This window comes from Pan paniscus, chromosome 1, assembly GCF_029289425.2.
Source record: "Pan paniscus chromosome 1, NHGRI_mPanPan1-v2.0_pri, whole genome shotgun sequence".
NCBI classification, from domain to species: domain Eukaryota; kingdom Metazoa; phylum Chordata; class Mammalia; order Primates; family Hominidae; genus Pan; species Pan paniscus.
The window spans coordinates 194,887,513-194,909,225 of NC_073249.2; the positions used below are offsets into that span (position 1 = coordinate 194,887,513).

The 21,713-nt window shown below is 43.0% G+C and overlaps 1 protein-coding gene across 1 annotated transcript; it reads left to right on the plus strand.

Annotated features, from left to right (window-relative positions):
* Positions 1–21,361: 21,361 nt before the first annotated feature.
* Positions 21,362–21,427, plus strand: LOC130540999 (uncharacterized). The gene has a single exon (XM_057300531.2). It carries the CDS (start codon positions 21,362–21,364, stop codon positions 21,425–21,427), a length of 66 nt encoding a protein of 21 aa, XP_057156514.1.
* The last annotated feature ends 286 nt before the right edge of the window (positions 21,428–21,713 follow it).

Genomic DNA, 21,713 nt, shown 5'->3' on the forward strand with positions numbered 1-21,713 from the left:
TTGTATTTTTAGTAGAGATAGGGTTTCACCATGTTGGCCAGGCTGGTGTCAAACTCCTGACCTCAGGTGATCCACCCGCCTCGACCTCCCAAAGTGTTGGGATTACAGGCATGAGCCACTGTGCCGGGCCTTGATAACATTTTAAAATGTTTCAATCAGGACTTGAAAAAGAGTAGATGCTTAATAAAAGGTAACTATGGCTGGGTGCAGTGGTTCATGCCTATAATCCCAACACTGGGAGGCCAAAGTGGGAAGGTTGCTTGAGCCCAGGAGTTCAAGACCAGCCTAGGCAACATGGCAAGACCTCCATCTCTACAAAAATAAAAAAAAATAATTAGCTGGGCATGGTGGCATGGGCCCATGGTCCCACCCACCTACTTGGGAGGCTGAGGTGGGAGGATTGCTTGAGCCTAGGAGGTTGAGGCTGCAGTGAGCCATGTTTGCACTACTGCATTCCCTCTGGGGTGACAAAGTGAGACCCTGTCTTAAAAAAAAAAAAAATGGCCAGGCGCAGTGGCTCATGCCTGTAATCCCAGCACTTCTGGAGGCCGAGGCGGGCAGATCATGAGGTCAGGAGATCGAGACCATCCTGGCTAACACAGTGAAACCCCAGCTCTACTAAAAATACAAAAAATTAGCTGGGCGTGGTGGTGGGCGCCTGTAGTCACAGCTACTCAGGAGGCTAAGCCAGGAGAATGGTGTAAACCCAGGAGGTGGACCTTGCAGTGAGCTGAGATCACGCCACTGCACTCCAGCCTGGGTGACAGAGCGAGACTCTGTCTCAAAAAAAAAAAGGGGGGGGGCGGTAAAGGTAACTACTATTGGAGCCACTATTCTTATCCTTATGTTGTTAATGTTGCTATTACATTATTTTATTTCAGGGCCAGAAGGAGAGCTAGGTGGAGGGAAGGGTCATTCACTTGGTCAGACAATCTACTAGATGAAAACAAACAAGCAAACAATCTGCTAGATTGCCCCAAATAGATCCATCTAAGCAGGGGAGAATCTGATAACAGGCAATTACAATACCATGTTAAGTACTATGGTAGAGTATTGCACAAGGTGTTTTGCAACTTTATCGGAAGAATCAATAACTCACAGACGCAGCAAAAGTTTTGCAGAGGTGGTAGCTCTTTCTTTCAAATCAGTGTATGTTTCCAGGAAGTAGAAAATACTGCTTGCTGGAGGCAGACAGAATGCAAGTGAGCCCAGTCTGTGCTCCTCACCTAAGGGCCTTGCTACTGATCTGCAGCCCCTCTTGCTCCTCAAGGCCTCTCTCAACTCCCACACAGCCCTGCTAGCCAGCCTTGCCCTAGAATACCCCCTCCTGGGCCACCTGGTGGTGAACATCCTGGACTCTGTGCTGTGGCTTGATGCGGCTGAGTCATAAGACCTTTCTTTTTACTGCTAAGCGCTAATGGAAGCCTTCTGGTCAGAAGCAATGCCCCAAGTCTACCTTGTGGGGAAGGTCTAATGACGACAGATCACTGCTTCTCCCCGCAGGGCTGGATGAGCATGGATGTGGTGGCGAGGTGGGGGAGAAGCACCCACGGGAGCATCTTCATTTCTTCCTATATAGGCGCCAGTTCTGGGCAGGCAAGACTTCCCAGGGGTGGACAGAAAGAACAGACCCTCCCCAACCCGCAATTCCCAGGGGGAGACATCTCCCTCCCAAGCCAGCCTCCAATGCCGCACTTTGCCATCTGGTCGTGGCCCAAACCAGCCTCCTAGCTCGCTAGTGACCACATTTTCCAAACCAAAACTCAGGACGCATGATCTGGCAAAGAATTTCTGGCTAGCTTCCAAATGCAAGAGGCAAAAACCTTTCCACTTGAGAATCTCTACGATAATCTGCGTCGTTAAAGGTGACATTAAGTCGGAAAGCTTGAAATTCAGGGTCTCTTCTTTCTCACTTTCTCAACTCAAGCGTTTTCTTTTTCTTTCTTTTTTCTTTTTCTTTTTTTTTTTGAGACGGAGTCTCACTCTGTCGCCCAGGTTGGAGTGCAGTGGCACGATCTCGGCTCACTGCAAACTCCGCCTCCCGGGTTCAAGTGAGTCTCCTGCCTCAACCTCCCGAGTAGCTGGGATTACGGCCCTCCTTCCGGGCGGGCGCCACCATGCCCAGCTAATTTTTGTATTTTTAGCAGACACAGGGTTTCACTATGTTGGCCAGGCTGGTCTCGAACTCCTGACCTTGTGATCTACCCTCCTCGGCCTCCCAAAGTGCTGGGATTACAGGCATGAGCCACCGCGCCTGGCCCTTCTCAAGCGTTTTCATACGTTGTTATCGATACGTGAAAGAGCCCATGAGGTAGCTGATTATTATTTCCATTTAATAGTTGATAATACTTGGAATCACTTGCCCAAGATCCTACATCCTGAGTCTGAATTTTGGCTTGTCAGGGACAGTTCTTAGGGTGGGTGTGTGTCTTGTGGGCAGAGCTGGGGGTGGCGTATTAGTATCTTCGACGAAGATGCACACGCCATTCATTTGGGGCCTCAGGAAGGGCAGCCGAGAACTGAGCTGCCCAGGTTCCCACTTCTGAGTTGGAAATCCCCAAGCCCAGGACGTGGCGGCCACCCCGTTCCATCAGAATCTGACCCCAGGCCTGAGGGCCTAGGAGCGAGAAAGAACCCTTCGACCTTGCAGGTCACACCTCGGCTGCAGGCCCTCAACCCAGCCCAGGTGCGGATGGGCGGGGCGCAGCGTGGGCGAGCGAATCCCCAGGCCACGTTCTGCCTTCCCTCCCCGATCACATGGACTCGCCTTCCGTAGCCGGGAGTGCGGAGCGGAACGAACCACGAGGAGGAGGAGCGGGGGAGGCGCCCAGGGCAGTGGGTCAGCGCCCCGCGGGGCAGGTGGGCGGGCCCAACTGCCCGCGAGCCGGCCAGCCAGCCAGTCAGCGAACGCGGAGGGCGGGCTGGTGGCCCCGCGCGCCGCGCCCCGCAGCGCCCCCTGAGGGGCGGCGGCGGGAGCTGGTTCCGGCTGCGCGCGCAGCGGTGGTGGCGGCGGCGCGATCGGCCGGGCTGTAACCGTCGTCTGTCCGGGAGCGGCTGGAGCGGCAGCGGCGGCCGGGCACGGCGCGAGGCGACGCCACAGGGCAGCGGCGGCAGCGGAGGCAGCGGAGGCAGCGGCGGCAGCAGGAGACGCAGCGGCGGCCGCAGCAGCAGCAGCAAGACGGACTCGTGGAGACGCGCCGCCGCCGCCGCCGCCGGGCCGGGCCGGGTGTCGCGCGCCGAGGCTGGGGGGGAGTCGTCGCCGCCGCCGCCACCGCTACCGCCGCCGCCGCCGCCGCCGAGGTGACTGAGGAGAGAGGCGCCTCCTCGCTCCCGCCACCGCCGGACTTCAATGCCCAGTCCCCAGCTCGCCAGCGTGAGTGCGCCCCTCCCGGGCGGCCCCCGCGCCGGCGCCGGGGGCCTCGGGGAAGGGGAGGGCGGGAGGCGCCGCAGCCATTAGTGCAGGCCGGAGACACGTCCCCGGAAGGAGGGCCGGGCCGGGCCGGGGCGGGGGAGCGAGGGTGGGTGAGCGAGGGGCGGGCTCGTGTGTGTGGAAGGGAGAGAGCTGTGCGAGCGTGGGGGAGAGTGAGTTGGTGAAGGGAGGGCGTGTGAGTGGGGGACAGGGCTGAGTGTCCGTGCGAGGAGGTGGGGGGAGTGGGAGCGCGTCGGGAGGCAGTGTCGATGTTGGGGGAATGTGGGTGAGGGCAGGGGAGGGTATGGGTGTGTGGGGAGCGTGTGGGCATGAGGGGTGGTGGTAGAATGAGTGAGTAAATGGGGGAGGAGAGAGTTGAGAGTGTGGTAAAGAGCGGGTGAGTGTGGGGGGAGAACATGGTGTGTGTCGGTGAGAAGGTGCGTGGCAGAGGCGGGAGTGTGGCAGGGTGTGCCGGCGTGTGTCCAGTGTGTGAGCAGGCATCCTGGAGGCCCTTCCCCTTGGTCTTTGTGTGTGGCGATAGTGAACCCTGGTGTGTTGGGTTGGGGAGTTCTTTCCGGGAGCATCTTGTCCCTGGGTCTTCAGGTTCAAGTATGAGGAAAGGGGGTATAAGTCTCTTCCAGCGGCACTATGATCTTCTGGCTCTGGGATTTTAATTTTTTCCCCCCAGAAAGGATGTGATGTGTTTTTTTGTTGTTGTTCTATGCATTTTTTTTCTCCCACGATTCATGACTTCAAAGTAAATTTTCAAATTTGTCAATGATGCTATCCTATCCTAGTCTGGGGCCCCTGAGAGCTAACGAAAAGAAGTTTGTCTGTTGCCCAAAATCCTACACTCTGGCCTGTAGAGTGTTCAGGAGCATAAACTTTTGTAAAGTACTGCTAGTTTTTCAGGTGAAGAGTATTTTATTGTTAGGTCAATTGAACTGTAGTCTGGTTTTTTATTTCCTGGAATTTGTCAAGAAATTAGCAGTGACTAGCAATTCTAGTGTCACTGTAGGCATTCAGCAAATGTTTGTCTGTCCGGAGTCACCAAACTACAACCACTGCTGAATTGGAATATGGTACTTGCTGTCATGCTCTGTAATAGAGAGTAGTTTCAGAGGGAAGTGAGTGAAGTTATGCCTTGCTGAGTGTGCAAAAGGAGATTAAGGATACAGAATGACACATTATCGGGGCTTCAGAATCACTTGCCAGCACACCATTGTATTGGTGAAGATGGTGAGAAGTTTTTTGCTGGTATTCTGATCTTGGCATTTTTAAGTTTCATAATGAATGGACTAATTATTGTCATGGACTTTTCCCATTCTTGTGTTGTAAAAGTAGGGATTCTTGAAGAGTAGTACCTTGATAGGGATTTTACACATTGATATAATCTTAAAAATGATGTTATCTTAAAAATAATGTCTCCTAGAAGTTGGTAGTCTTTCACTTGATCTTAGCCAAAAGGCCGAGAAGCGATAGAAGTTGGTAGTCTTTCAGTATAAGCAAAGAGTAGTATGGTCCTTTTGTTTTTTTGTTTGTTTGTTTTTGAGATGGAGTCTCGCTCTGTTTGTTGCCCAGGCTTCCCAGGTTCAAATGATCTTCCCGCCTCAGCCTCCCAAGTAGCTGAGAATACAAGTGTGTGCCACCACACCCGGCTAATTTTCATATTTTTAGTAGAGATGGGGTTTCACCATGTTGGCCAGGCTGGTCTCGAACTCCTGACCTCCAGTGATCCACCTGCCTTGGCCTCCCAAAGTGCTGGGATTAACAGGCGTGAGGGTGGTCCTTTTGATAGTGAACATAATAGAATTACAGGCAAAATCACTGATGTGTAATTAAAAGTTAGAAATTATATTTTTCGGCTGGGCAAGCTGGCTCATACCTGTAATCCTAGCACTTTGGGAGGCTGAGGCAGGAGGATCGCTTGAGCCCAGGAGTTCGAGACCAGCCTGGGTAACATGGTGACTCCATTTCTACAGAAAATACAAAAGTTAGGCGTGGTAGTGTGTGCCTGTAGTTCCAGCTATCCCGGAGGCTGAGGTGAGAGGATCTTGTGAGTCCAGGAAGTCAAGGCTGCAGTGAGCCAGTGAGACCCTCTCTCAAAAAAAATAAGAAGAAAGAAATAGTAAATAGTATTGTTACTATTCAGTGAGGGAAGGAATTAATTAGTATTAATTTTCTCCTGTGCTACAGGTGCTTTTTATATTCATTTAATTCTCACAACTACAAGAAAGGTGGTATCTTCATTTGCATCCATTTAGCTTATTTTGAATCACTTCTATTTGCCAGGCACTAGGGATACAGCGATGAGCTCCCATGGATTTACAGTGGTGAGAAGAAGAGATACAGAAACTCAAAAGGTTAAGTAACTTGTCCCAGGTCACACAGATAATAATTAGTGCTGGATTAAAAATCCAGGTCTTTGACTCTAAAGCCCTTGATTTTTCCAATACGTCATACTACTCTCTCAGTAGCTCCTCTTATATTGAGGTTTCTCATCAACATGATGGCCTAGCAGCTTGTACTTAGGAGAGCTGTTGAAACTAATGGAGAAGGCTGGAGGCAAGGGGATCATTTAGGAGATGCTGACTGGAGGCTCTTTGGGGCCTAAGCTAGGCTTTTATGTGGGAGGAGATGCTGCCTTGAAACTCTCTTGGGGCCCCGGGGTGTGTGCTTTGAGACAGTTTTTATGAGGCACCTGGGATATGTCTGCGTGAGGGAAGTCTGATTAAAGAAATGCAGCAGCGTCTTATGTTTTTTATTTTTTGGAAAAAGAGGAGAGTATATTTATTGGGGCCAAGAGTGAACTAGAACTTAACCACTGTATCAAAGTTTCTCTGTTGAGCTGTGTGGGACACTTAAATCAGAAGAAGTGAGAAAATACACGTGAAAGCACTTTGTTAATTATAAATTGAACTACAGATTCAAAGTATTATTACCACTAAGATCTTTCTACTAAGGCAACAGATTTTGTAGCTGGAAAAGGCTGGCATTTTAGAACACCTTTATAGATGAAAAATAGTTTTGAACTGCTGAACGGGGTATTTTCTGACTCAGAACAGCAAAAGTCAGGCCACTCCCTCTGTGAGTCAGTCAAGTAAAATTTAATTTGAACGAACCAAATTTATAGGCAGAAACCATTTACAACATCATTGAACTTTGTAGCACTAGGAAGAGTAAATGTTTGAATACTTTTGTGTATAGCTTTAAAAAACAGTATGAGAGCCCCATATATAGTTGACTTGAAAAAAGTTTCAAACAAGGTAAATTGGATTTATTTTTCTTTAGAATTAACTTTTTATTCATTTTGTCCTATAAAGGTAGTATTTCCTTATGCAGTAATTAAGGAACACTTTACAATTTTCAGACACAAAGTTGAAATTTAGTAGGGATTTATTTTACAGGATTTGACTATACTTTTTCCTTTTTGTTGTAATGTGGGGGTTGGTAACCACTGAAGCCTAGAAAACGAATGTATTTACAAATAAGATGGAGAGGAGCAGGTGCATACATTTTTAGCTGTTGCTCTTGGTCTTGGAAGAATGAAGCTTAAGTTTTTCTGAAACTAAGTTTGGTTGATTTATTTGGGTGCTATTCCATCAACTATATTTGTTGAATAGAAGATGGGATCTTTAAAATTTTGCGTAAGAATCAGGATCCATAGTTTTTTTTGTTTTGGTTTTTTTTAAGACGGAGTTTTGCCCTTGTTGCCCAGGCTGGAGTGCAGTGGTGCAATCTTGGCTCACTGCAGCCTGTGCCTCCTGGGTTCAAGCGATTCTCCTGCCTCAGCCTCCTGAGTAGCTGGATTACCGGCACACGCCACCATGCCCAGCTAATTTTTTGTATTTTTAGTGGAGATGAGGTTTCATAATGTTGGCCAGGCTGGTCTTGAACTCCTGACTTGAGGTGATCTACCTGCCTCGGCCTCCCAAAGTGCAGGGATTACAGGCATGAGCCACCGCGCGGCCCAGGATCCATAGTTTTAACATGGTGGACTTAGTTATGTTTATTGAATAGGGTGATGGTAGAGATCTTGGGGTACTGGTAAAGTTCAATATTACCCTTTCAGGGTTTAGGTTTCCACATTCCTTTCTTACGCCAAATCATGTATTGTCTCATTTGAAACTCAATAATCCTGTAAGTAGTATTCTTTTAGCTTTACAGATAAGGAAATTTATTTATAGATTGATTGTTGTTGGGTTTTGTTTTTTGTTTTCTTTTCTTCCAGACAGAGTCTTACTCTGTTGCCCAGGCTGGAGTGCAGTGGTGCAACCTCAGCTCACTGCAGCCTCCACCTCCTAGGTTTAAGCGATTGTCCTGCCTCAGCTGGTATTATAGGCGTGCGCCACCACGCCCAGCTAATTTTTGTATTTTTAGTAGAGACAGGGTTTCGCTATGTTGCCCAGGCTGGTCCCGAACCCCTGAGCTCAGGCGTGAGTTGCTGGCCTCAGCCTCCCAAAGTACTGGGATTTGATTATTAAATCCCAGGTTTTAGAATCTAAGTTAAAGATTATCAATAAATAGATAGTGAATAATTTTTTTTTTCCTTTTAGGGGCTTAAAGTACTTAAATCTCTGTTGAACAGTGGATACCACCAGTTATAATTACTTTGGGAGATGGTGATTTGAGTCTCTTAATCTGTGAAATATTAGAAAAGTCTTGGCTAGGCACAGTGGCTCATTCTGGGAGGCAGACACGGGAGGATCACTTGAGGCCAGGAGTTCGAGACCAGCCTGGGCAACATAGAGACACCATCTCTACAAAAAATACAAAAACTAGCCAGGCATAGTGGTATGAACCTGTAGTTCCAGCTACTCAGGAGGCTGAAGTGGAAGGATCACTGGAGCCTGGGAGGTCAAGGCTGAAGTGAGCCGAGACTATGCCACTACAGTCTAGCCTGGGAGACAGAGGGAGACTCTGTCTCAAAAAAAAAAAGAAAAAATCTTTTCACCATTTTCATCTTTTGAACTATTAACTACGTATAGAGGTGTCAGTTAGCTTTCTCTCATTATCCTTTGTTTTATTGGCTGAACCTCATTCTATGGGCTCCCTTGACTCCCTGGCCACTGTCTTGGCACTTGAAGCCTTTTAGGTTGCTTAGTGTAGAGCTGAGGTGCATATTGTGTGAAAATCTTTTTGCTCTTTGGAGTGGTAGAGGTCTAGGCTCAACCAGAAACTGTCACTACCCTAGCACCTCCATGAAAGAAGCCGCACAGCAATGCTGGCTGTCTGCTTTCCACAGTTCCCCATTGTGGAGTTACCAGGACTTAGGTGAGAGAATGACTCGTTTCCTGCACTGTTTGTTCAGTCAGTGTAGATTTACAGGACACAGAAATCTTTCCCAGAAAAATGACTGTGAGGAGTTGACAGATTATACAGATATTTTTTATGTGACTTGAATATAGACGGTTTTTGTTTGCCTATACTGATTTTCTTGCCCACAGATTATGTTAACACAGCATCCACTTCATTTTAAGTGGCCTAAACTAAATTTCATCATTTGAATATAAATTTACCTTACACAATGTTGGCTTTTTAAATTCTTGAGAATTTTAAGATTAGGCTTTTTTGTGACCCTTTCTTTGCTAGTTGAGCCTGGTTTGAAAAAATATTTTGAACATTTAGAACAGTCTTTACCTTTAGAGAAGTGGTGTATTTAATTCCTCTCATAGTATTTTTTATTTGAACTTTTAGTCTTCTCAAGACATTAATTCTTTTGGCATAAAATGTACACATGATATATTTGTTTTAGCAGATCAGATAAATTACTTTATATTTTTATTTCTGCAGTGGCGAGATATGTTGGCTGTTAACTAATGTATTGTTTGACAGGAATTCAAATTCACAATCAGGTCTGTTTTCTTCCAGTTGTCCTTTAGTTTTTGTTTAAATTTGACCAACTTTTTATTTTCCCCACCGTTTTACAGGAAACATTCACTAGGTTGTATCACCACAGTATTTGTAAATTGGATTTATATACAAATGTTGATATTTGTTGTTTTTAGTAGCAGAACAAATTGTTGTGTATTGTATTTTCCATTATTGGTGAAAAGCCTTTCATTAGGGAATGGAGTGACTGGTTAGTGCAGAAGGATATGAGTCACCAGCAGGATTTGTCAGCAAATAGAGAAGGATATGATGGAGAAACAATAGATTCTAGTGACATTATTTTCATTCCACATGTGTGGTTACAAACAAGTTTCCTTTGGTGATTAGTTTAAATTATGCAAATTGGGTCTTTCTGGGTGAAAAGTACTTTATAAGTCACAGGCTATATTCTCAATTGTTTTCTTAGATTGGATCTTCATTTGGAGGTCATCAACAGGTAGAATTTAGTTAAACTCGTTATCTGTTGACTATGATTTAGTAAGTTGAAAGAAAATTTTTGTTAAGCTTTTTGGTAATTACGGAGCTGCTTGCTCAGTAGATCAGGGGAGGCCCATAAATATGGCAATATTTGCTCTTTTTCTCAGTGAGCAAAGAGTTGCTCTCTTACCACTACTCTGCTTTGAAATTCCTAAGAGCTTTTATTGCATTTGAATTGGTCTGAAATTCTCAGCCCGGTCAAGGCTTCTCCAGAGTTATCTAACCAAGGACTAAGCACCTTTCTCAAGTCACACTACCATGGTTCCTTCACTGTTTCTACCAGTTTTCTATTATAAAAGTTTTACCTTTGTTCAGAAGTCTTAATCCTACTCCATTCTTCTGACGCTTACTTTGTATCTTTAAAATTTGTGGTGGTAATATGAAAACTTAATACCAATCAAGCATTTTTTACCCACGTTGATTCTTCTAGGAGCTTGATCCTGGATAGTGTTTGTATGATGTGCACACGTCTCTGCAAATGCTTGTTCGAAGATTGGCTGTGCTGCATTTTGGTATAATTGGGAGGTGACATATTGTCCCTCATCTCAGTAAACATTTGGAGGAAGAGGACGAGAAAGATTGAATTTTGCATTCTTTAATTGGGAAGAAAAGGAAGGTGAATCCATGTTGAGCTGAGCTAGTGAGTAAAGAATAATTTCTTGACATGGCATTATAGAGTTATTTCACCATTTTTATTTCACGTTAATATGTAGTATGAAATATTTACTTTCACTGTGTGGTTTTTAAAGATCGTAATGTTACTGTGTTTTGTGAAAGGATGCCATTATTGGACAATTAGTGGATAGACAGTACATTTTAAAAGGCCACCAGCAGCTTCAAATAGAATGATTTGGATTCTTGACTGTTTATCTTGTATTGTACTCAGTACACAAACATATGTCTGTGAAGTATAATGTAATTTATAAGAAGCAAGTTTAGGAGAGGAAGTGAAGTGTAACTTACCCAGTTATAGGGGAAACTTGGATCAGAGTGCCTGAACAGCAGAAACATTTCTGGGGCTCAAACAAAATAATTTATGTTGACAAGATGTATTTTGGGATGTTTTTATTCTGTGTCTTGTCCATAGAGAGTTTCCCTCCCTCTCTTTGGGGATTAATACTGGAACAGGACCTTTAAATACGCTCAATACATTTGACAAAATGGGGAAATGAGAAGAGTTAAGTTGACCCATAAACTACTAAGTTCTGAGAGATGGTATTTTTTTTTTTTTTTTTGAGATGGAGTCTCACTGTCGCCCAGGTTGGAGTGCAGTGGCACAATCTCGGCTCACTGCAGGCTCCGCCCCCCGGGGTTCACGCCATTCTCCTGCCTCAGCCTCCCTAGTAGCTGGAACTACGGGCGCCCGCCACCTCGCCCGGCTAATTTTTTGTATTTTTAGTAGAGACGGGGTTTCACCGTGTTAGCCAGGATGGTCTCGATCTGCTGACCTCGTGATCCGCCCGCCTCGGCCTCCCAAAGTGCTGGGATTACAGGCGTGAGCCACCACGCCCGGCCCGAGATGGTATATTTTAGATAATGTGAACAGTAGCCTGAAAGTTTTTGCTTTGCATGCTACTCCTGTGCTGTAGGTTATTTTGAAAGGTGATTCAAATAACCTTTCCCAAGTATCTATTTTGCAACCTCAGGGAACTTGCAGCTGTTACAGTCATTTTAACTGTCCTGATATAGCTCAGAAAACATTTCAATGTGGTGTTGACAGGCTGAATCCAGGTGTTCTTTTGGATTTTTACTACTGAATTTGCTTTATTACAATTGAAGTTCAGAATCTTAAATTATTTATTAATGAAATTATTGATTCAATGGTTCTTGGGTTAATGTACATACAGTGATGTTGGAAACTAAATTAAAATGATTAAGACTTAAATTGTTCTCTGGAAAAATTAGCCTTTTGAGATTAAAGAAGGAAGGATGGGAGGAGGAAATAAAACAAATGTTAGGATTTAACTTTCTGGGGAAGCAACTGAATTGGAGATAGTTCCTATTCTTAAGAAGGTTACCAAAGTTATTTAGGAAAAGAATGTGCTTAAACTTTATAATAAAGGGGCTTGGGAGCCTTAAAATGCACATAAACTAAAGTCTTTAAACATAAACCCCATAGAAAAGATAGCCATGATACTTTTGTCACAAAAGTATGGATGAATAGAATCCATTTAGTAAAACTATTTAATGTAATTTTTAAAAGATTAACTGAAAACAATTAGATTAATACTCAATATAAGGATTGTGCTGTTAGGATTTTTTAATGTTATTACCAGTGCTATTCCAATACTTTTTAAAGAGAAAGTCGGCGTTGGCCATAGTGCTGTTAACCTGCATTTAAATTTTATTTATGAAAGGAAAAATACCAATTTTAGATAAGAGATTCATTTTGAGAATTGGAAATCTTTAGAGGAAAAATGGAGTACAAAATTGTAAAGTAAATATTTTTAAGTGTGGCCTGAAAATATTTAATGCAATTTTTGTCTTATAGTTATTTGTAGAGGTAGAAATTACTAGAAAAGGACAACCGTTAATCACCGGGGTACATGCACATCTAAAACCACTCCCTTTTCATTTTGGTGGGAACAGGGCCCACAGGACTTCAGTGAATAACTGTCACTGTTCTCAGAAGCAGGTGCGATTGTTGACTAATTGCTTCCCTTATCTTTCTGAGTGGCTGGCCATGTATCTTCTACTGGTTTTGAAATGTTAAGACATTTTCCCACCATCAAGGTCATGATTTCTTTTTATAGAACTGATTATTGATTTCTGTACTGGGACTTGAGTCTCAAGTTCCCTCCTTAAATGAGGAAGTGGAAAAGTGGGAATAACCAAGGGAGTAACTATGAAAATTTTTTTTTTTTTTTTTTTTTTGAGACAGAGTTTCACTCTGTCACCCAGGCTGGAGTACAGTGGCACGATCTTGGCTCACTGCAACTTCCGCCTCCCAGGTTCAAGCAATTCTCCTGCTTCAGACACCTGAGCTGGGACTACAGCCATGCGCCACAATACCTGGCTAGTTTTTGTATTTTTGGTAGAGACAGGGTTTTGCCATGTTGGCCAGGCTGGTCTTGAACTCCTGACCTCAGGTGATCCGCCCATCTTGGCCTTCCAAAGTGCTGGGATTACAGGCGTAAGCCATCGCGCCCGGCCAAAAAATTTTTTTTAACAGTAAAAAAAAGCATCTTATTTTTGGCTTATTCACTGACATTTTGGATCCTTATTTGTGTAGAATTGAATTGATACCTCTTTATCAACTTCCTAGGACTGTAGTTATTGTGGGTAAGGAGGGATATTAATATTAATATTATATTGTATATATTATGCTATATATTTTATTATATTTATATATTATAATATATAAATATATGTTATAATATATATTTGTTATATATAATATTAATTTAAATCTTCTAAGTTTCAAGGACTAGATTATTCTATTTTAGTTTGATAAATGGAACAGTAGAGGGATAAACAAAGGTAGGTAGTGCAGAGGATAGATAGAACTGTTGTTCTATCTACTTGATTTGGGAGTAGGTTATAAGAGATGAATAAATTTTCAGTTTGAGACCAGTTAATCAGAAGATGAGTGTTTACTAATTAAACACTTTACTAATTAAAGGTGAGGTTTTTTAGTTTACAAGTTTTCAGACACTTTTTTCCCCCAAGTGGTCAAAATACAATAGGTACAGTAGCATTTTACAGAGGACTTTCCCTACTACTTTGATGGTTGAGAAGATTTTACAATCTATTGTCTGAATAGCCTCTGAATATTAAGTTGGACTCCACAAAGTTCTGTAGTTACTCAGAGCCTTGACTGTTTTTCATAAACTCTATATCCAGTCTGTGGACAAATCCCACGTCAAAGTGTATCTTGAAACTGACCCCTTCTTATCTTCCCTACTGCTGTTACCCTGGTCTAAGCTACCATTATATCTACTTGTCTCCTTGCTTCCACCCTTACCATTTTTGTAATGTTTCCACATAGCAGATAGAGTGATCCTTTGTAAAACCTAAGTTATCACTCTTTTTTTCTCTCCTTTTTCAGCTTTTATGTTAGGTTCAGTGTGTACATGTGCAGGTTTGTTACGTGGGTAAATTGAATGTCGCTCGGGTTTGGCGTACAATTTTGTCACCTCGTCACCAGTTAGCAAGCATAGTACCTGATAAGTAGTTTTTCAACCCCCACTCTCCTCTCACCCTCCACCCTCAAGTGGCCCCCAGTGTCTGTTGTTCTCCTCTTTGAGTCTATGTGTACTCAGTGTTTAGCTCCCACTTATAAGTGAGAACATGCGGTATTTGGTTTTCTGTTCCTGCGTTAATTCGCTTAGGATAATGGCCTCCAGCTGCATCCATGTTGCTGCAAAGGACATGATTTCATTATTTTTTATGGCTTTGAGTTGTCACTCTTGAGTGAAACCCTTCATTGGCTTCATTTGGAGAGGCATCATTTTCTGAATAAAAGTCAAATGCTTTTAGTGGCCTATAAGGCTCTCTTTTATTTCTCTGACTCTATTCATTCCATTGTCCTCTCTGTTCCAGTAGCATTGGTTCCCTTGTTCCTAGCATACTCTAAGCTTGTCCCCACCTCATAACCTTTGCAGCAGTTAATCCTCTGCCTAAAATGCTCCCCAAATACCTGTTTGGCTCACACTCTCAGCTCTTGGATAAAAAGTCACTTTTTTCAGTGAGGCCTTTCCTGTTAGCCTTATTTAAAATTGGAACCCCCCTCCCTCTGGCACTGCTAATTCCCCTACTTCTAATTTTTCTCCAGAGCGGTGACATTTTTATTTCTTTTTTTCTGCCCAGTAAAGTGTAAGATCCATCCCAACAGAAATTTTTGTTTTGCTTATTGCTCTTGCACCTGTAAGAGTATGTGACCCATAGTACATGTTCTGTAAATATTTGAATTAATGAAAGAATTTGAGGAAAATGCCTAGCTCTTCAGGAGGATAAATTCTTTACTGTTGACAGATTAGATTTTTTATACTTATTTTAAGGGGAAATAAAAGTGGCTATTGACATGAAGGGAATTTGCTTTAGGAAAAAAATGTTGCAAGGTGTTAGTTGTATATTACATTATTAGGCTTTCATGTTGACTGATTGTTGAAACCAAGCTGACTCAAATTTGCATTACTTCCTGTAAAATTTCTGGTTAGAAAAGTAGCAGTAAATATATGCATACTCGTTTTTTTTAGACCTTTGCTTTTAGACTGTATTTCCTTAAATCTAGAATTCTTTTATTGTACCTTTATATTTTAATGTGCTGTTTTAATTTGGTGAATACTGGCGTAGCTCACCAAATTAGAGGGTTTATGGTATCATTTAATTTGGAAATGTAAAGGGATGATTTCTTAGAAATCCTGATGTGAGTGGATTGATAGGAGAGATAAATATATATATATATATATATTTTTTAAATTTTTTGAAACGGACTCTAGCTCTGTGGCCAGGCTGGAGTGCAGTGGCGCAATCTCAGCTCACTGCAACCTCCGCCTCCTGGGTTCAAGCGATTCTCTTGCCTCAGCCTCCCGAGTAGCTGGGATTACAGGCATGCGCCGCCACGCCCAGCTAATTTTTGTATTTTTAGTAGAGATGGGCCAGTATGGCTTCGATCTCCTGACTTCGTGATCCACTCACCGTGGCCTCCCAGAGTGCTGGGATTACAGGCATGAGCCACTGTGCCCGCCAATTGATAGGAATTTTAAAAGGATGCCCGGTAAAATTGGGTTAAATTAAATGAGGCTGCTTTTATAAAATTCCGTTATACTTCTAAATTCACCTTTTTTTTTTTTTTGAGACGGAGTCTTGCTCTGTCGCCCAGGCTGGAGTGCAGTGGTGCGATCTTGGGTCACTGCAAGCTCTGCCTCCCGGGTTCACGCCATTCTCCTGCCTCAGCCTGCCAAGTAGCTGGGACCACAGGCGCCCACCACCACACCCGACTAATTTTTTTGTATTTTTAGTGGAGACGGGGTTTCACCGTGTTAGCCAGGATGGTCTCTTATCTCCTGACCTCGTTCGTGATCTGCCCAACTCGGCCTCCCCAAAGTGCTGGGATTATAGGCGTGAGCCACGGCGCCCGGCCTCTAAATTCACTTTATTTGTAGTTAGAATTACAGTTGCCAAGGCAAGGACGTGAATTTTACTCATTTAGCCTCTTTAACAGGAAAGAAAACACTTTATGGAATTGTGTAGGTACAGACCTGCCTGGGACAGAGGACTAGCCCTCTGGAGCCTCTTTCTAATCCTATGATTATAGAACTGTTAAGAACGTAGTTTGATTGTAAATCATTATAGGGTTCTTATCACCTTAGAATTTTTTTTAAAGGTAATACCATATGTACATGGGAAAAGTTAAAACAGTTCAAAAGGTATATGTTAGGGTGTAGTAAATCGTGCTGTTGACCTCCAGCCTTCAGTCCTGTGTTCCTGGCCCTGCCCCAACCCTAGGAAACCACTGTTACCTCTTATCTTTGTAATCTTCCAGATATCCCATGTACATGAATGCATACAGTACTCACACATATTTCTAAGCACACTGTTCATACTGTCATGTACTGTGCCTTTTTTTACTTATTAGTGTCTTTTAGCTGTCATTTCATATCAGTTCATACAGATGTTTTCTTTTTAACCTCTGGATAGTTTTTTCTTTCTTTTTTATCCCTTATCTCCCTCCTTTCTTAATTTAAAAGGACTGCTCTGTCACAGACTATCCTTTCTCATCCTTCATTGAAGTTGTATTCTTTTGTTAAAAATGGAAATGTTGCCTAGGAAATGGAAATATCCCAAATTCAACATTTTAAAAGTTAGGTTTTATGATAAAATTAAATGGAGAGAGAGTATTTGGGTGTATATTTGAATTTACCACTGTTATATGTCAAGTAAACTAGCCTTTTTCATCACTTGGTAAGTTAAAACAATAATTTATTTAAGTACATAGAGCAGAATTAATGTCAGAGAGACAACTTTAGGAGAATTTTCCTGTATGGTGTACATGCACTGAATTTATGTTAAAACATAGGGTTCTGCAACTTTTGAGTACTTTCTAGCTGTGATAGGTTGTTTATGATTTTTTACACACTGTTTGCTTTGCATTCTTAAGTGTGTCACAGGAATTAACATTAGTTTATCTGAATTGACAGGTGCAAAAATGTAACTGTTGATGTGTAGTTGAACTTTTGATGGAGGGGGAGGGAACAGAAGCTTGTTTTTATCATGTATCTGTTAAAAGTGCTAGAACATACTGTTTCTTTTGGCAGAAATTCCTTTGCTGGGTTCTCAGTATTAAGAATTGAAAATCTTAATAATGAACTATCTTTATTCCTGGAAATGGTCTTTCCAAAATGAGGTTGGGAGAGTAAGATGGGATAAAGCTTGTTCTGTTTGCTGAGCAGACACACACTGGAGACTAGGTAGAAAACTTAATGCTGGAGCTGTAGCCTTTAAGCCTGGCTGTCACTACAATGCAGGTCTTTCAGTGCCTTTACTCAGCTGACACACATTTGCAGTGATAACGTCATTGAACCAAAGGGATTCAAATAGGTTAGAATTTCCTTGTGTTTTGCTCTGCATTGCGTGCAAACTATTGTTCTTTGAGTAGTTACTTTAATAAACTCCACCCAGTCTCCCACCTTATTTTAAGGTCGCAGAGTTGGAGATGAACATCCAAGCAGATATTTGGAAAAAAAATTATACTTGTATGGAAGATTGCAACTTGAAAAATATGTGGGGCTGGACTTAGTGGCTCACGAGGCCTGTAATCCCTGTGCTTTAGGAGGCCAAAGCTGGAGGATCGCTTGAGCCCAAGAGTTTTAGACCAGCCTGGGCAACATAGCAAGGCCCCCGTCTCTCCAAAAATACTTTAAAAATATTAGCTGGGCGCAGTGGCATGCACCTGTAGTCCCAGCTACTCAAGAGGTTGAGGCAGGAGGATCACTTGTGCCCAGAAGTTTGAGGTTGCCGTGAGCTATGATTGCACCACTGCATTCCAGCCTGGGCAATAGAGCAAGACCCTGTCTCTGAAAAGAAAAGAAGAGGCTGGGTGTGGTGGCTCACGTCTGTAATCCCAGCACTTTGGGAGGCCAAGGTGGGCAGATCACGAGGTCAGGCCTTCAAGACCAGCCTGGCCTTTGGTGAAACCCTGTCTCTACTAAAAATACAAAAATATGCCTGTAATCACAGCTACTTGGGAGGCTGAGGCAGGAGAATTGCTTGAACCCAGGAGGCGGAGGTTGCAGTGAGCTGAGATCGTGCCACTTAACTCCAGCCTGGGCAGCAGAGTAAGACTCTGTCTCAAAAAAAAAAAAAAGATAAAAAGTATTTGGGCCGGGCACGGTGACTCATGCCTGTAATCCCACCACTTTGGGAGGCCGAGGCAGGAGGTTGGTTTGCATCCAGGAATTCGAGATCAGCCTGGGCAACATAGTGAGACCTTGTTGCTACAGAAAATCAAAAATTAGCCTGGTGGTGTGCACCTGTGTTCCCAGCTCCTCAGGAGCCTGAGGTGGGAGGATCGCTTGAGACAGGAGGTTGAGGCTGCGGTGAGCCATGATCGCGCCACTGCCCTCAGCCTGGGTGACAGAGTGAAAACCTGTCTCAAAATAAAAGAAAGAAAGAAAGAAAGAAACCTGGGGTTTTGTTCTTAAGCTGCTACCAGTTAGCAGTGCGATCATACTTAAGCCATTTTAACCTCTCTGAGCCCCAAACTTTGTTTTAAATTTTTTTTTAAGACAGAGTTTCGCTCTTGTTGCCCAGGCTGGAGTGCAGTGGCACAATCTTGGCTCACTGCAACCTCTGTCTCCCAGGTTCAAGCAATTCTCCTGCCTCAGCCTCCCGAGTAGCTGGGAATACAGGCATGTGCCACCACGCCCAACTAATTTTGTATTTTTAGTAGAGATGGGGTTTCTCCATGTTGATCAGGCTGGTCTTGAACTCCTGACCTCAGGTGATCTGCCTGCCTTGGCCTCCCAAAATGCTGAGATACAGGCGTGAGCCACCACGCCCGGCCAACTTTTTTATTTTTTAAAAGGTCAGGGTAGTTGATGTTTCTGTTGGTTCTAAAATTTCTTGACTGTACAAGGAGTACTTTATGAAATGTTTTCCTCTGTAATCTAAGGTGGCTATGTTTTGGGGTTACAGTTAGAATTTTGAGGTAGGAAGAGCGATGGAGTGTATTTTTGTTTTTAGTTTTGAGGGTAGACATTTTGTGTTTTTACTGTAGCGAGTAACTCATTCTGCTGTAGTGTTATTGAAGTTCTTAGAATGCCATTTTGAATTTCATTTGTGTCTTTTATATTATTTTAGTTTTATGTTTGTGTCCGTGGTTATATAATCACAAGTATGCAATTTACACAATAAAATGCCATAAGAGTATCATAAAAAAAGCTTGAGGATAGATGAATAGTGTTGAAGCTTTGTAGGCCTAGCTACTTACCTATATATTTCAGTTTCTTCCTGAAAATGGTTCCGTAGTCATTATCTTTCATACCTATTTCTGTTTGGTTACAGCTATTTTTTAGAGACTTCTAAATAAGCCTTTATTGGTAACTTAGGGAAAAGGCAAGTGAAAGAACTTAAGCTTTGTCCCTTTTTCCAGAGGAATTTATGATTATGTTGATGTTCTCTGACTGAGCCAGCTGTAAAGAGTACTGTGTTTCAAAGCAGCAGGCCTAAAAATAATAATAAAAATTCTGTCACTTCTTGCTTTGTTTTTTTTGGTAGGGATTAATGTTTCGGGAGAAGTCTGTGTGAATCAGTGACCTTCAAATAATTTTGTATTCTTGAGGCAATTATGGTGTGACAAATAATAAAAAGGTAAACTGAAATAGAAAGGAGAGGATGAGGTTTATACATTAGTTGAGTCAGCAGGCATTTGTGGTACATTGGAAAAAACGGGACTAACAGAAGACTTGAGTTTGAATTTGGGCTCAGTTAAAAACTTCCATTGTGTGATATTAGGCAAGTCACTTCATTTTTCTGATCTTCTTTCCTCATTCCTTATATGTTGTAACAACTACTCAAGACTTGTGAGGAAAAGGGGAAATGATTTTTAAAAAATCAATTCTTTATTTACGTAACAAGTTGGTTATGTCCACTGCATTGTGTGAAACATTACAGTATCATATAGGAAAGTACTGTCAGTACAGTGTTGGATCACAGGATTTTTTGAGAATGCCTTATGAGTTAGTCTCATCATTGAGGGCCAACACATATACTTTGGATAGAAAGAATAAAATCCTCAAAGTGAAATTTTGATTAATATCCTCTACCCATTTATAGGTACACCTTATTTTAACCAAAGAGTATATCTGAAGGACCTAACCATCAAAGCAGAAAAATAAGGAGATCTTTGTGAAGTTTATGAAGAGTTCATGGGCCAGGCGCAGTAGTTCACGCCTGTAATCCCAGCACTTTGGGAGGCCTAGGCAAGCGAATCACCTGAGGTCAGGAGTTCGAGATGAGCCTGGTCAACGTGGTGAAGCCCCGTCTCTACCAAAAATACAAAAATTAGCCAGGTGTGGTGGTGGGCACCTGTAATCCCAGCTACTTGGGAGGCTGAGGCAGGAAAATAGCTTGAACCTGGGGGGCGGAGGTTGCAGTGAGCTGAGATCTCGCCATTGCACTTCAGCCTGGGTGACAGAGCAAGGCTCCGTCTCAAAAAAAAAAAAAAAAAAAGTTCATGGAAGTTTTAAGTATCTAGTAATCATTTAAAAATTATTTGAGTTAAAAGTAATCGAGTCTCTGAAATTTTTTTTGTTTTGTTTTTTGAGACAGAGTTTTGTTCTCATTGTCCAGACTGGAGTACAGTGGCACAATCTCAGCTCACTGCAACCTCCACCTCCCAGGTTCAAGCAATTCTCCTGCCTCAGCCTCCCAAGTAGCTGGGATTACAGGCATGCGCCACCATGCCTGGCTAATTTTGTATTTTTAGTAGAGACGGGGTTTCTCCATGTTGGCCAGGCTGGTCTCGAGCTCCCGACCTCAGGTGATCTGCCTGCCTCAGCCTCCCAAAGTGCTAGGATTACAGGCATCAGCCACCACACCTGGCTCAAGTCTCTGATTTTTTTTTTTTTTTTTTTTTTTTTTGAGGCAGAGTTTTGCTCTTGTTGCCCAGGCTGGAGTGCAGTGGTGCCATCTTGGCTCATCACAACCTCTACCTCCCGGGTTCAAGCGATTCTCCTGCCTCAGCCTCCTGAGTAGCTGGGATTACAGGCATGCACCACCACACCTGGCTAATTGTGTATTTTTAGTAGTGACGGGGTTTCTCCATGTTGATCAGGCTGGTCTCAAACTCCCAACCTCAGGTGATCTGCCTGCCTCAGCCTCCCAAAGTGCTAGGATTACAGGCATCAGCCACCACACCCGGCTCGAGTCTCTGATTTTTAAAACTCTTCATAATACCCCTTTATCCAATTCTTCATAGATGGTAATAACGTATAATTGGTGACATTTCACATCGCTTTGGGCTTATAAAGAATGTATTTTGACTTCAGACATTTGTGTTTACTGTGCCATCAGCCTCTAGTTCATTTTACTTATTCTTTTCTTCTCCAGGTTTTTCGTTGGAATATACGTTGCACATTTATGGCGATTCTGAGTGTGAGGGCAGACTTCTGCCAGGCTCAGCACAGCATTTTCGCTGACAAGTGAGCTTGGAGGTTCTATGTGCCATAATTAACATTGCCTTGAAGACTCCTGGACACCGAGACTGGCCTCAGAAATAGTTGGCTTTTTTTTTTTTTAATTGCAAGCATATTTCTTTTAATGACTCCAGTAAAATTAAGCATCAAGTAAACAAGTGGAAAGTGACCTACACTTTTAACTTGTCTCACTAGTGCCTAAATGTAGTAAAGGCTGCTTAAGTTTTGTATGTAGTTGGATTTTTTGGAGTCCGAAGGTATCCATCTGCAGAAATTGAGGCCTAAATTGAATTTGG